General features: G+C 46.9%; 1 protein-coding gene across 1 annotated transcript in view; it reads right to left on the bottom strand.

The window, feature by feature from the left end:
• Window positions 1-298: 298 nt before the first annotated feature.
• The window catches only part of ARMH3 (armadillo like helical domain containing 3), a 123300-nt gene continuing 107827 nt past the window's right edge, over window positions 299-15771 (bottom strand). Inside the window, exons 25-26 of the mRNA XM_066554915.1 lie at window positions 8492-8608; window positions 299-2654 (exon numbers count right to left, since the gene is read on the bottom strand). Of these exons, the coding sequence (XP_066411012.1) occupies window positions 2562-2654; window positions 8492-8608 (210 nt within the window). The 3' untranslated portion in view covers window positions 299-2561. The remainder of the gene's footprint in view (window positions 2655-8491; window positions 8609-15771) is intronic.

Here is a 15771-nt window from a genome sequence, read left to right as displayed (position 1 = left end):
ATCACACCATGCACAGGCAGGTCCCTGCATCCCTCGCTCATGGGCTCAGCCTTGCTCATGGTTTCCTTAGTGCCAGCCACAGGGACACATAGGAGGAAGAGGGATGCTGACTACAGGGTGGTACCTGCACACAAGGACAGAGCATCACTGTGCAGCACCACAGCCTCCCTCTGCACAGGCAGGAAGAGCCCAAGGACAGGTGACAGCCCTGCTGCAGCCAGTGTGCCACCAAATGGTGACAGGACCACTCCCCAACCACCCCACTCTCCCTCCAGTGAAGGACAAACACTGCACACTCTGGACAGATGGGGCTCTGCTATTTATTGAGTTCTAGGTTTGTATGTACATCCATTTACAGTGCTTGGTTCAGTGACAGTGTGACAAGAGGACATGTATCACAGTCTTCCCCAGCTCAGACTTGGATGAGGGCTGGGCTCAGGAACTGATCCTACACATGCCTGGGCTTCTATGATCATCCCAGCAAGGGAGCACCCTCAGGGAGACAGGATAGCTGAGCCCAGAGTGAGAAGCTGAAAATTCCAGAGGCTGCCAAGTCAGAAGCAGACTCATCCCAAACTCTCTTATGTATGTGTCTAGGCTCAGCCTAAATGGGTTCAGAGAACAGGAGGCATGAGGACAGCTGGATGACTCAATGCTCCACCAGTCACAATGCTGGGGCTGCACCTCAAGTCCCCTTGAGAAGGCGAGATCCCACCCCTCAGAGGGTGAGATCCCCCTCTATCCCCCCAGACAAGCACCACGTACTGCAAACATCTGTTCCTCATTTTCCACTGGAGAAGCTGCCTCCTCTACATGCCCTGGCCTGTTCTCAAGCAGTGATTTTATGGAGCCTGCTTGCTCTCCCCTAAGCACTGTCCCTCTGACACATACACATTCCCATACACTTGCATGGCAGAAAGCAAAAAAATGTCTGGCTTAGCTGTTAAAAGCCAGACAATTCCCTGCTGAGGAATAGTATCATCTGCTGAGAGAAGCCAGTGCTCCCAAGGAAAGCACAGGGATGTCATCGGTGTTGTGCCCAGTGGGTGGCCAAGGACACAGCTTTCAGTTTCCCATGCTCATAGCAGGTAAGATGAAACATTAACACAATTAACGCACATTAGCATGAAAAAAGCCTTGCCTAAAAATGGTAGTAAATGAGCATGACATCCACATTACTCACACTAACCTACAAGGCTAAGAGCAGGACTAGGCACTTTTTTTAAAAAAACATGTTTTCTAGGGGGAGGAAAAAAAACAGTGGATCTGGGATGTAAATAACTTCTCTACTTCAGTCCACCAAGTCAGGCCAGATCCTAATATCATAACATCACTGCTGGGAGCTGAAAATGCATGAGCAGGGAACAGGTGTGGAACAGGTGTTCATGCTGTGTATTCCTGAGCTGGGAGCCTGACACAGCACTCTAAACAGGCTCTGCCAGATGTGGGCACCTCTGCAGCACTGGCTCTGGGAGCAGAGTCTGCCTGTGCCCCAGAGCATCATCCCAGAGCTCCTCCTTGGGAAGCCCTCAGCAGACACGGCTGAACGTCGCTTGGTGAAGACAGGAGGGCGAGAATGTGAAGTCACTACTTCTCCAGATGCATTTTAACTGTGTGCTACACACAAAGGAAAAACTGGAGACTTCTTCATTTATGAAGGTCACCAGGCACCTGCAAACATGTGCAAGGCAGATGTTCCTGTGAGGAAGAGGAGGATTGTCGCAAAGCGGTCTCTGATGGGCAACAAGGTGAGTGGGGAGGAGTCAGCCTCTGCCCCATGAAAACCAAATATCTAAAAATGTCCCTCTACCTTAGAAACAGCAGATGAGCTGGGGCTACCAGAAGCAACAGTGACCCCAAGCAGAGCTGGTCTCCAGTGACAAAGTGCTCTGATGACCCATATTCTTGGATCCTGGCTCACACTGGACCCTGCAAGCCAACAGCCTTGGAAGCAAAATTTCCCCTTTTTCAATGGCTTGGTTGAAGTGACACCTTTTGACATCAGGAGACAGGAGTGAGCAAGGCCTGCTCCTTGGGGAAACTGTTTTATAATCCAAAGCCATTCCCAATGGGATGGCAATGGATTTGACTTACATGACAGGAGGACACATTGACCCAGGCTGATGGACAAGAACAGCCCTCACCTGGGACCAAAGAGCTTTCCCCATAGAGCAGGTGAGCAATCTCTACCCAGAACAGTTTCACACAGCTGGGCTGGTTTTATTATTTCAGTTGTGAGCTCTCCCCAGCTCTGCTACAAAGGTTTCCAGTGCATTTTCCCTGAGGCTGTGGAGGGAATCTCCCATTGCTATGTCACAGGAATGGCTGCCCACTCCCGTGGCACCATAAAAAGTTGCTTCCTCCTCAACATGCCAATCAGCTCTCCTCAGCCCAAGTTCTGTTTAAACACATTCCTTTGGGATCAAACACACAGCAGCAAGGCGTTCCCCTAAAAGAAACACAGTCCCTTCCGCAGGCAGGAGGCGACCGGCCGCAGAGCCGAGTGTCCCTGCCCACCGGGGCCGTCCCGGCTCCGCCCGCGCTGCCGCAGCGTCCCCGCTTCAGGAGATCGTCGAGAATTCCTTCAGCAGCAGCTCCTGGCTCAGCGTGTTGAAAGCAAGGTTCTTCCTCACGTTGATGCTGATGGAGCGAACCTGACAGAAACACAACGAGATGTTTTAGCCACGGGACTCGTCCTGGCTCCTCATGAGCCTGGTGGTTTTGACACTGCTGACCTCCATGCTCAGCATGAAGCTGTTCTGCGTTTCCAGCTGCACAGCAATTGCTGCAGCAAGCTCTCACTGAGACTCCAGCCTAGCAAGGAAACACTGAGGTTCAGGTGTTTCTTGGAAAAACAGCAATGTCTACAGTGACATCCCAGCAAGGAGAGTAAACTCCCAATGAGACAGGGATGGGAGAAGATGCTCTGTGTGGATGCATGAGCTATGATGTGGCTCCTGTTCTGGGGCAAAGAGATGGGGGAAGTGAGCACTCCCAGGCTGCAGCTTAAAGATCATATTTTATCAATGCCCACCAGAGCATTTCCAGTGAGCATTTCCCAGATTAATGCAGTGCCATGGCCTCTGTCCTGCTCCAGAACCCACAGAGCCAAAGATACAGACTGAAGGAGAGGACAGAGGCCATGCCACTGTGCTGTAAACACAAATTATCACCCAGGCTGGCAGAAACCCCTGGGTTCAGAGCCAGCTGTGTGTATTCTGAGCGCTGTACACATGCAGCTGGCTCACTGGCTGTCTCTGAAGAAGAGACACCTTTATCCCTCAATGACACCCAGACTTCTGGTCACCCACAGAGCACAAAGAAGAGCTGGGCAGCCCTGTTGACAGCAGCTTCCCTTCCCCCCTCGTGCCAGCAGACTCCTTGGCCAAATATGCAGGCCCCAGACTGGGCTCAGTCTCAGCTGCACTTGGCAACGAGAAAACAAAGTCAAACATCATCTGTGTCAGCGACTGTGCAGCAGTGACAGAAAGCAAAACTGACACAAGCTCATCCAAACAACAGGATTACAGTTCCCAGAGACTCGGAGCCTGTGATAATAAGGTTGTTGCTGACCTGGTTAGTGTTTTGTACTTTCTAAAAGCACTGGAGGAAGAATTATATAGATGCATAATGAGGAATCCAATACCAGGGGCTGGAAGAGCATATATATACACACTGCTGAGGGTCTCACTTGCTACCCTGGTGAGAAAAACACACTGAAAGGGCAGAAAGCTACCCAAAAGGTAGAATGTGTAAGAAAGGGAGGGAAAGCAAAACTTGGAAGGTTAACAGGGAAAGCTGTGAAACGAACCCCAGTGAGCCCCATTGCATAAACCCTGACAACCTGAGCACACCAGCAAAGATGTCTACCCTAAGAGACAAAGTACTTGAGTTTTATGTCATCTGCAGAAACCACAAACTCTCCTTCATCAGGATGCTTGGCAGAGACCCCAAGCATCTTTGTTCCCTTGGAGCACCCCTTCAGCTCTCTACTTTAGGTGTCTTTTTACTTACTCCATCCTCAAATAGTTTGGGACCACATCTTGCAAGATAAGCACGGTTGTACCCTGTGTTAAACACCTCTGCAAGTGGTCTCCAGAACACTGGCTGGCAAAGGTCTGTCCTGGTGCCAGGAGACAGGAGTCCCACTGACAGGATTTGGTTCCAGTCCTACCAAGTGCTCCAGTGCCAGTGATCCAGTCAGTTCTTACAAGAAGGAAAGAACACACGCAATGAGCTGTGGGGAGTTCTCTGCTCTGGGGAATATCAGTGCATGAAGAAAGGGGGCAGATGCTATAAGCAGTGTAAGCCAGTATCCTTATTCTGACTAAAAGCATTTCTGTGGGTCCCAGCAACACAAAGTACAAGCAGTAATGAGCTCCTGGCCTCAGGAACTGCTGCCAGGACTCGGGCACCAGCAGTAGAAGATTCCCAGCTTGTATACACATCAAGGTCTCCAAGAAGGAGTCTCTGCAAGCCCAGAAAGTTAGGCTGGAGTGGCACAATAAGAACACAGGGCTTAGCAGAAATTGTAGCTATGGGGTAGAGCACAAGAAATTAATTAGCCTGATTAGTTTGCAAAGAGAAGGAGGAATAGAGCAAACACACTCCATTATGTAAAATGAGGTCAGAAAGAGAACAGTGAGTAATATTTATCTGGCTCCCCAGGGATGGGGCAAGAAATACACAGCCTAATTTAGACAAAGAAGATTTACACAGGAAAAGAGGAAATACTTTTGAAACCTATGGGCTGTGAAGCGCTGGAGGAGCTCGCCTGAAGCTACTGTGGAGCCAGTTTCATTTAAAGAGAGCTTCAGGTTTCAAGAGAAGCTTTAGACACAAACTTTGGTCAACAGCAGTCTAGATGAACATAGATCTGCCTTAACACAAACTGGGGAGAAGAGTGGGCATGATAACACACAGGAGTGACGTTTACACAAATCTCTGCCCAGCATTTCTTCTGCTCTGAGAAATCAGGCAGCCCGAGCCAACCCGCCTAAAAGGTAAGAATAGCTCAAATTAAAGTTAAATCAAGTTATCTCCAGCACCAGGGCTCTGCACAGGGAGCCAGAACTCATCTCCCCTTTGGAGTTGGAAGACCAGACAGTTACACAGGGAGATGTCAGTCTGTAACAAGGATACATTTCAGAAGCTTCCTATAGTGTACCTAAGCTGCTCCATAAGGATACACCCCAAGACTCCTCCTAGCTCTTGGTGCAGTGGGCAGCCCAGGCCTGGCTGCCAGCCTGGAATTTACCAGATCCCTCCAGATTTACACAGAGGTCCCAAAACTGTAGAAATTAAGGTCAGAGCTTTAACATTAATTCTGCTAGGAAGTACAAGCAGAGCACGTGTCCTCTCTTGCTTCTGTACGGAGTATCCTGGAGAATTAGGGACAGAAGAGCTCTAAAATTGTTTTCTTACTATTAGTCCACAAATGTTGAAAAAATGGAAAATGCATGAAATACTGACATCACCTGTGGAAGAATGAGTTAATGAGAGAATGGATGAAACAAGGGCATTAACCATGGGGGGAAAACATGATTAAATTTTAGTTTTGTGTCATCAGAGCTGGAAGTGTGCAAGGTTTTACCGACACTCCTATTTCACAGCAAGTCTCATCAACTAAACCTATTCCTAATCAACAAGCAGCCCTTAAATTATTTGTACAATGGGAAGAACATTTACACTGACTACTACACTTAATTAAAAGTCAAATTAAGATAATTTCCCCAGTCGAAATCAATCCCTAATCAGACTATGTTGAGACTGATGAAACCTATCTAACTGCAAAGACAGTGTTTTGGAAAGATGCTGAAATCTCTTTCTACACATTCCTCCAGCTGCAATGTGAGGGTCCAAAAGCTCACATCCAAACCATTCATTCTATCAAAGCAGCACAGACCTCAAATGACATCCTTGAGGCTTCAAAGGAAAATAAATAAAAAGTGTAAGAAAACTTCTTAACTTCATTCCTTCAGCCCCTCAAAGGCAGCACAAAATGCCAAAAACCCCAGCTGATAAAACAATCTGCACATCATCTTCCACCACAATGTGGCTGCAGTATCGCAGCCTTTGAAAACCTCTTTGTAAAGGGAATGGGAGAAGAAAGCAGATTTTTCTTTGGGATTAGCAAGAAAGAGCAGCACTGAGGCAAAGCAAGAGAAGTGAAGCAGTGAATTAGCAAAGCAGGTCAAAGGAGTGAGAACAAGATTTCTAAGCATAAAGGAGCCACCAGAATGGCTTGGGGAAGCTTCTGCTCACCTACTTAATGGGAGCAAAGAGAGATAAAAAGGCAGCTGAAAAGGAAAATGTCTCCTCTGTGTCATTCCCCACCCAAGAAAGGTTTGCTTTGATGCAAACATTTGCAGACGGTGATAAGAAAACCTGTCAGAATCTGGAAAGAATTACTTGCAAACAGATCCTGTCCAGGAAGACCTGATGGGAACAATGTGAACTCAGAAACTTGTAGTTCACTACCAACCCTGATCCTTTGGTACAGCTCACAAAGAGATTTGCAGCAATTTCCCTCTGCCCCCTCCATGAAATCCTGCAAACCTCCAAGGTTAAACCCAAAGCACTGGGTAGGGGGGTATTATCCAGCATCAGACCAGCAACAGAAGCTGAAGTAAAATCTCAAAAGCTTCACAAAAAGAAAGCAAGTACCTGGTTTGAAGGGACTGTGGGAAGGACAGGGCAGATTAGGGCCTTTTTGATGAGTTATTTGAACAATTAATAAAGCCATCAGTTACTGTGCACCTAGAGAAAAGCAGAGCGAGGAGGCCGGGAGGCCAAGTGGATTTGCTGAAGACAAATCACAACGTATCAGGTTCATTTCCCGCTGTGCTGAGGCAATGGCTTAATGGAATGCAGGGGATTTTCTGTAGCTGTGAGTAAAGAACATTTAATAGGGTCCCAATTCTCAGGGCATCTAGAGATGTGGATTAAACTGATTCACAACTGGGTCAAATCAGCACATTTATACAGTAATTATTCAGGCTTTTATATGCTCTCGAGGAGAGGGTCCCAGGGGTACCTGGATGGGCAATTTTCACAAGGGAGTTGATGGGCTGGTTATAATAAACAGATTCTTAAATGATACAAAATTGGGATTTTGAAAAAAATAGGAAATTTGTCTAGGAAGAAAATAATTTTAGCTGAAGTGTTTTGTGGCTGTGATGATCATAGGACTGAGAATGTCATTTTAATCAACTGGCATGACTGGCCTGAGCTTCTTCCAGGCCAAGTGGAAAGTGGGACATGCAAGAAGCAGAGCAGTCATGTGGCCAAGGAGAAGGAGATGCTGGATGAGGGTGGGAGCCCTTGGGACAGAACAGATGACAACAGAAACAGGAATGTGTCTTATTTCTAGAGTACAGTAATAGAAAAAGCCTGTGTCACAGGAAGGCTATGGCCAAATTTCTTTGCTGTATTCCAGGAAAGCTGTGTCAAACAGCAGGCCAGAGAGACAAAAACAGGCACAAAAGAACACAGAAAAATAGCATAGAAGCAATTGCAAATGGTTTTGCCCATATACTACCCAATGTCAGGGCTGGAATGACCCCAAGAGAGTTAAAAGCATGCTGTAAAAGGAAACAAAACCATTTCAGGTGCCTGTTCTGGAGCAGAGCTGACAGAAGGATGCACAACAACATCCAAATGCATGGAGACTCGTGATAGAGTAGGCAGGCATCAATTACTCATCAATCAGCAGGGACAGAGCTGGGAGAAAGAATCGGTTCTCAGACTGGTGGAGAAGGTTGCCAAAGTTAGAGAGCCCTCCCTTTTGGTGAAGCTGTAATGATTCAAGAGTGAGGCTTCCCTCACACACCAGTCACTACAAAAACACTGCCTCCATGCTCATGTGGCTGTTGGACAAGAAAAGTTCCATCAGGGCTCTCTGGAGAAGGGTAAGCAAGCTGGCTTGCTGAAGAATTATAACTTCCAACCTGAATTATTTAGACTAACTTTTGTGGGTCTTCCTACCATCAGTCTTCTCTTCTTGCAGAGGGAGACATTTCTAGGGAATGCCTTCACTTTCTATGCCTGGAAACCCTTTTTTTGTGAATGATGGAGGAAAGCAATGAGCAGGAAGATGTTTCATCAGTCCCAAACTTCATGGTCCCCTTAACAACAGCAAAAAAGCCAAGTTGCTCTGCATGATTAACCCCAGGTGGGAGCAGAAGGCTCAGTCAGCTTCTCTCCATACAAATTTACCACTACAAAGCAGAGCAAATCCCCATGGCAAAAGGGACAGAGACCATCTGACCAGTGCTGGCCTAAGCAGCCTGGAGGCTCCTCTTCAGCCACACAGGGAGCTCCAGGAAGCTCTCAGACATGCAGTGTCTGCCCAGATCCTGCTCCTGCCATGTCTTTGGGGGCAGTCCAATGGAGTAACAGGACTGTTCAGCTACACCCCAAATACCACTGCCCAGGCCATAACAAGGGCTCTGAAGAGGGCTGTTGATTGCTCAGAGGCAAGGCAGCTCACCAGCTCTTTGAAGAAGGCAGCCTCCTTATGCTGCTCCGAGTAGCGCTCGTACTGGTCCAGCCCGTCCTGCAGCTTCAGCGTCAGTGTGTCGTAGTTGGACCTCACCACCTCCAAAACCTGCCAGGAACAGCCAAACACAGCACAGGAATCAGCATCCACACACTCCTCAGCACAGGAGGAGCAGGGCTGAGATAGATCACAGCTCTGGCACCTGTTTTCACAACAGAGATGGCTTTAACAGCTAATATTTGGCTCATGATTAACAACATGGAGCTGGGCACTAACGGCTTCCTAATGCCAAGGAACAGTCCCGAAATTTACAGAATTTCTCCATTCATGAGAATGCTAGATGAAACCTATATCCATGACAGCAGCAGCTTTCTGTCATCAGAATTAGATATATTAATAAACCAAGCAGCTAATTACCACATGTACACCCAGATGCAACACAGAAGCACAATACAAACACAGATTTGCCCAGTCCCACAGTCCTTCCAAGGTTAGTTTTGTGACCACACTTCCCTCCTGGCTCATGAATCACCAGTCACAGCCTGCTAAACCACCCGCATCTAGAGCTGCTCAGTCAGCTTCATACAGAGCACTGCATGTCTCTGCTGGTAGGAGCAAGCTTCTGACAAGCACTAAGAGAAGCCCAGCCTTGGTATGGACCCTGCTTTTAGAAAGACATGAAGACATGAATCCAGGTCTTTCTGCCCAGGAGACACTTTACTATCTTTGGGTTTTACAGTCAAAGCAGTTCCAGCTTTTATTACAGCCCTACTCTGCTCCCAGCATTGGGCTGTACTTGCAAACTCATAGTTACACATCTCTGTTCTATTGAACTATTCATTTTCCTAACTAGGGAACACCAAGAGGGACTCCCACAATGATTTTTAGCTTTAAAGCATTGCATGGACACATTCCTCAAAGCACTTATGAGATGGTTGGTGACAACAATCTTCCTACAAGGAACCATAGAGGTCAACACTCCTGGGCAAACATATGCCTGAAATGATTCTCCTAAACACAAGAACTTCATTCTTAGGCTGTTGCCATTTGCTCTGAGAGTTAAACAGAATATGAACATCTGAGGTTTGCACTACAGTAACCCAGCTCATGACAAGCTTCAGCCAGAAGACAAATGGTAAAAGGTGCAAAAGAAGAGGACCCAGCTCCAAGGCATCACAACTCAGAACAGATCCTAAGAAGAGCATTGCAGAGGATTGAAGACAACAATGACCAGAACAACAAGGAGCCCTTACACTCTCCTTTTGTACTCCCAACAGTGTAAGCACTACTGTCAACTGCTCCTTTAGGCAGCTGGCAGCTCCTGCCCTTTACAGGAATCTTGTCCTTATGTCTTTTATTCTAAGAAATCTGAAGTTGCTTAGGGTTCCTTCAAAAGCTTGTTTCCCCCAAACTCTGCATGTGGCAGTGGTGCACAGAGAGACTCATGCGAGGGGGGCCTGAGATGGCAGAAGCTACAGGGAATCATCCAGATGAGGACTGGGGGCGAAAAAGGGGTTCCAGAATGGTTCCCAGGTGAGATGGTCACACAGCAGTCTCTGCAGCTCAACTGTCCTCCAGCATTGCAGACAAGCTAGGGATAGGAATAAGGATTTGGACTTGAAGGTCTCAGAGCCCTTTTCCAACTGCACTGATTCTGATTCTGCAATGCTATTTAAGAACAGCTTGCCAGTGTTGCAAAGGCTCACAGCCTCCTCTCCAGCACTCATTTCCTAATGCTGTTTTGTTTGTCAGCTCCACTGGCAGAAAGAATTCCCTGCAATGACATCCATCTCCAAATTCAGCCTGCCCTTCTTGCTGCTCTGTGCAGAAGCTACAAGAAGTATTGCAGAGCCAAGAGCAATGATGAAAGAAAGCCACCTGGGCACAGGAATAACTATCCACTAGGGACATGGTGTAATAGCATAATGCACCTTCTTCTGAGCAATAAAGGATCTGGCAGCTTGCTCCTGTCAATCAGAGGAAGCCAAATTGATCAAGATTAATAAACTGCAGAGAAAAAACCTGGTTTGAAAGGTGAGAAGTTGAACAGGCTTCTCCACCAGTAATTCAAGAGCAAAGGCATTTCATTCAGGGCTACCTGACTCCCCAGGAACCTTCCCTTCAGTCTCCCTGTATTCCCACCCACACAGGTGTGCACAGTGCCACACAGTTGTGATTGCTCAATGCATGTGTTTCTTTAGGAATAATCAGGATTCCTCCTTGCTAGCTCTGAGTAGAGATCTCTTCAGATACTCAAGAGAGGCATCCTCAAACCATGGTGAAGAGAAGTAAACTCTGAGAGCAGTAGTGAGCTCTGTAACCAAAATCCTTTAAATCTGTCTGCTTGCATCACCTTTGAAAGGCAGCTAAGAACTCAGTTTGATGCTTCAGGATGAGGACAGGGAAGGAAAGAGGCTCCCAAAGTCTCTACTCTGTTATTTATTGTAATCTCTGCAGTGAGCTTGAGATCAGCTTATCCCTTCAGCTATGTATTTCATTGGCTTCCACTCCTTATCTCCTTTAATTATGAAATAGAACTTAAAAAGAAAGGGTAAGTTAAAAATAAACAGCTTCTCCCCACTGCCTGATAATTTCCCTTTCTTGCTGCTACTGAGAAAAAAATGCTACGTGGGATCTGAGATAAACCCACTCACAGATCATTTCAACCTCATACCTTGTAATGGATAGAAACTGTTACTGAGATTAGGACCTGCCATCCTTGAGATGATTTCATCTGCTCTTTAAGATGCAGCTGCTAGACAGAGGACAGGTCAAAGAGCAGCAGAAGGTATTAAGAATATCTAACAGGAAGGTTTAAAAGTCATCAACTTCCTACACAGATGACAAAAAACCTCACATCCTTTGTGTAATAGAAGACTGTATGTTAGCATCCTTTGCCCTTCTTACACATTGCTTTGACTTTTGCTCAGGAAAACTACTGCAGGAAGAACAGCCTTTTTCCTTAAACACACAAGATCTTTATCTGCACCTGTCAGATTCAAAGGAACTAGAGCAATTTAATTTTGAGATTAAAACATTTCTCCTTCAAAGTCTTGTTCAACCCATTCTTCTTGGAATTCTTGTGTCTAGAAAACATGAATTCCAAGATGGTCAAGTATGAGAAGGGAAAGGATTTTTAACTGCTCTTCCAAACAGATTTTAAATACTCATTCAGATTTTTACAATCTCATGAGAAGCTGGAAAAACACCAGTTTTAGTGTCAGGCAAGGACAGATGAAATCGGACTGTAGATGATCTTCAAGGAGTTTGATGTGACACCCCTAAGACTGCAAGGATAAACATGCAGGGGAAGCTTTTTTCTTTTTTTTTTAAAAATAGTTTACTGGATCTTTACAGTGGAAAAAAACAAAAACAAAAAAAACCCAACAAACAAACCCTAATGGAGTCACAATCTAAAAGTCTTTTTGTAGGTTACCTTAGGGGGATCAGAGTCTTTAAAAAGCATTATGATGGAAGCAAGCAACTCAGACAGGGTCAATACAAGAGGAGGGAAGGCTGCTGAATTCCCTTCCTGCAGTTACCTGTATCAGCCCCAGAGGCTACATTCGCTCATTTTTTCCACTGCAACAAACCAGAACACAGTGGACCTGCACCACTGTAATTTAAAGATAATTTGCCATCAAATTAACCCCCTATCACCACTCACTCTCTGACTGCTTTCCAGAAGTTCCAGAGAACAGCTGGAGATTCAGGTCCCTGCATGTGTGTCCCCATACCAACTTTTCAGGAGCTGCTCTGAACAGCAAGTGCTTTCTCTGGCATTCAGATTTCAGCTTCCTCCTGCAGCTACAGCTGCCCATGCCCCATAAAACTCTCCTTCCCCAGTCATACCAACAGCTTGTGAGTAGAGGCATCCCCTCAGGAACATGGCAGGAGGGCTGGCTTCCAAAGAGGGACTGATGTGGGGGCTCAGCTCTCTGCAGCAACCCACCCAGGCCACACCAGGTCACTGCACCCAGAGGAACAAGATTATTTCACAGTTTGTGGCTCCTTCTTTACTCCATCCACCAGCTCCTTCTACCACTGCCTTGCAAACTGGATGGACACTCTTGGTCAGTTGGGTCAGTGGCCTCCTCTCATGTGAGCTCTGAAACCATTTCCCCCAGAAGCAGTTGCCCCTGCCCTGAAATTTTCAGCATTCAAAACACACCATCATTTTGCTGTACTAGTCACTATACACTGACTTTTTCCTTGCTGCAGCAGAGCTGTTCCCTCTGACTGATCCTCAGCAAGAGCCAATATACTGCACTCTCCCAGGAGAGACCAGTCCTCCTGGAAGATCCTGTCCTGGAGAAACACAGGGATTACAGCAGTCTCCTATCCCCACTGTGCCCAGGAGAACACTGCTACTGTTAGCAGCAATGCCACAGAGGGAGCTGCACCAGCAGTAAAACCTAATGGGCAACATGCAGCTCTAGGGCCCATCTATCTAGCAGACATCATTTGCTTCATTGCTTAGTAACTTTTTAACCTGCAGAATCTTTCATCATCTGCATCTGCAGTCTCTGCCTTACTGGAACATAAAATTAGAGAGCACCAGCAATTCACAGCACCCAGCAAAGGACCTGGTGGTGGGTAGGTTCCAGGGAGCATGCACAGGTAATGACAAAAATAGAAGGAAAAACAGAAACAAGAACAAATCAAGGTCTCCACATTGTCTTTTTAATTAGCACAGGAAAAGCACAAGAATGCAATCAGTCAGCATCACCAGTACCTCACTAAAGCCTCTCCATGCCCCTAAGACAGTCATTAACTACCGCGACACAGATTGAATGATCTCACATCAGGCAAAAGGCAAAACACCCCCAACAATGGCCAGGTTAAAATGCCTTTGTCCCTTTACCAACTCCCAGCTGCTCAGGGATGGGGGAGGGTCTCCAGGTCAGGACTAGCAAGGCCCACAGGACAGAAAAGCCAGAGGCTCTGTCCCATCTGTTCCATGCCAGAGGATGGAGCAGCCAGGCTATGGGGCATGTAATGCCAACCTCTCATCAGCACTGCTGCACAACAGGGCAGGACTGAGGGCAGCCAAACATGCCCTCTGTGCACCCTGCAGACGTGGTGGAGTCACTGCCTGTGTACCACACCCAGAGGGAATTCTGGCAGTCCCACCTCCCAAACCCAGTCAAAGCACAAAGCACCACAAGCAAACTCAGCAGCCTGTCCCCTCAGCTCAGAGGGTGAAGGCTGTAGGAAGAGACTCCAGGGTTTTCCTATTCCAGTAGAAATGTGCATTTTACATTGCAGTCATCAAATGGGCTTGTTTATTCCAGGTTTAGTACAAATCTTCCCCTTTTTCTCCCTCCTTAATCTCTACAACAACTTAAAGTCCCTGAGTGTTTCTCTTCATGAATTCAACTGAATTGCAACATTTCTCATTGTAATGAAAAGGCTGCTGACACCTGGACTACAAAGAGGCTATTGCCTCTCCATAATAAAGTGCTGGATAATTGACATCAATTTTACAGTAGTAACTTCTAATTAATATAGAAAACAATTTTTTCCAAGTGCCATCACACTTCTCACAGAGCAACTTTAAAGTTGCTGATGCAGGCTGAAGTCTTTGTTGAAATTAATCCCCAGAAGCACCACAGAGAAAGAACATAACTAAATAATTAGAAGTTAAATAAAAACACACACACAGCTGCCACATTTCCCAACAGACTCTGCCCAAACCCCAGCTGCATTCATCTCCTTCTCCCTTTCCTCTTTCTCTGTCTGCAGGAGCCAAGTTCAGAGAGAGGCTCCACTAAGGCTGCCAATGCTACACACACATGCTGGAAGCAGCTGCCACTGCCACTGGCTTCCAGAAAAGCATTCCTCCAGGACTAGCAGCAGCTCAGAGCTTTTGTCTGACCCAACACTGCCTTACCTTTGCAGCTACCCTGGAGCTAAGTGCAGTGCTGATGCTTTAGCACCACTCCTCACCCCCACACTGATCAAGCCATGACTGTTATTTTCATGTTCATGAATGCTAAGAGGAAGGGGAGGAGGAGGATGTTGCTATGATAGCTTCACAACTCAGATTCCCAGGACATGCTGCATGTACAGCACATATCTGTGGATCCAGAGGATGTGGAGTGGGTCAGATGGGAAAGACGAAGATGTGGGCTGCAGATTCAAGGGTAACCATGCCACATATGTGTCAGACTGACAGCACAATGCCAGTCCTGCTCTGGTGTCCCAGATCTCCTGCATCCAGCAGCTGCAGCTTGTACTACCTGCAGTGAAGGACCCATGGCCCTCTCATGCTGGGGGCTGAGAGCATGAGCCTGCAAGTCAGCCCCCACCAGCTCACACATCTGTCATTCCCAGAGTAGAAGGCATCATCTTTTCTGCCCTGAGTACAGGAAAAATTGCTGGAGGAAGGACATTTTTCCAATAGTAAAAAGTTCAGCCTGACCAAAAGATTAAGTGAAAGCTAAAAAGGGCAAATTTCTCCTCTGAGATATGAAACAGGATGCCACTGAGGTGGGATGCACCAACACTGCTGGGCAGTAAGGCTGTAAGAGGTCACTGGGGAGAAGCACAGCCTGCAGAGGTGGGTGCAGCTCCCCATGAGCTCCAGGGTAACAAGAGACATGAGTACATGCTCCAGTCCTGCTGCGGAGAACCCAAAGCTGACAGAACTCATGAGAGTCCTGTTCAGTGTCTGAAGCTGGACACACGGACAAAGTTGAGCAGCTCATAGCAAAGATGAGTGAGCCAGGAAACAGGGAGAGAAGGAGCCTCACCCTGCTCTCCCCTGCTAGGGTTGGTGCAGGGACCCCTGCACACAGCTCCCACCAGGTTTACTCTGGCAAGCACAGACTAAAAAGTCCCCCTCTGCTCAGCTGACTGAGCATTAGCCAGGACACTGCCTCCTGGAGTTTGGAAGTGAACTGTCTCTGCCCACTAGCTGGTCCTGTGTCCCTGCCAGTCACTTCTCTCAGTTCTGCTGTTTTCAGTGAACTGCTCTGTGCCCAGCCAAATGTAAGTCTAACTTTCTGTGTCCCAAATCCTTCCTGAGGACTGCTTTTATACATCTGCACTTGGGTGGTAGCAAAATCCAGGCCTCATCACTTCCCTACACAAGGAAAAGGTTTTGATTGTACTTAAAAGATTATCATTATTATTATTTTAGTTAGCAGCATCAAGGAGGGACATTTCACACCCCCTTTTCTCACAGCATAGAGCCAGTCTGTCAGGCTCAGATGATATATAGTAGCTCAGATGTTTGTTCAATGATCTCACAGGGATCTGTGATCTTT

The sequence above is a fragment of the Molothrus aeneus genome, chromosome 8 (assembly GCF_037042795.1).
Source record: "Molothrus aeneus isolate 106 chromosome 8, BPBGC_Maene_1.0, whole genome shotgun sequence".
NCBI classification, from domain to species: domain Eukaryota; kingdom Metazoa; phylum Chordata; class Aves; order Passeriformes; family Icteridae; genus Molothrus; species Molothrus aeneus.
Note: the sequence above shows the minus strand (reverse complement) of the source record. Positions and strands in the feature narration are given on the sequence as shown.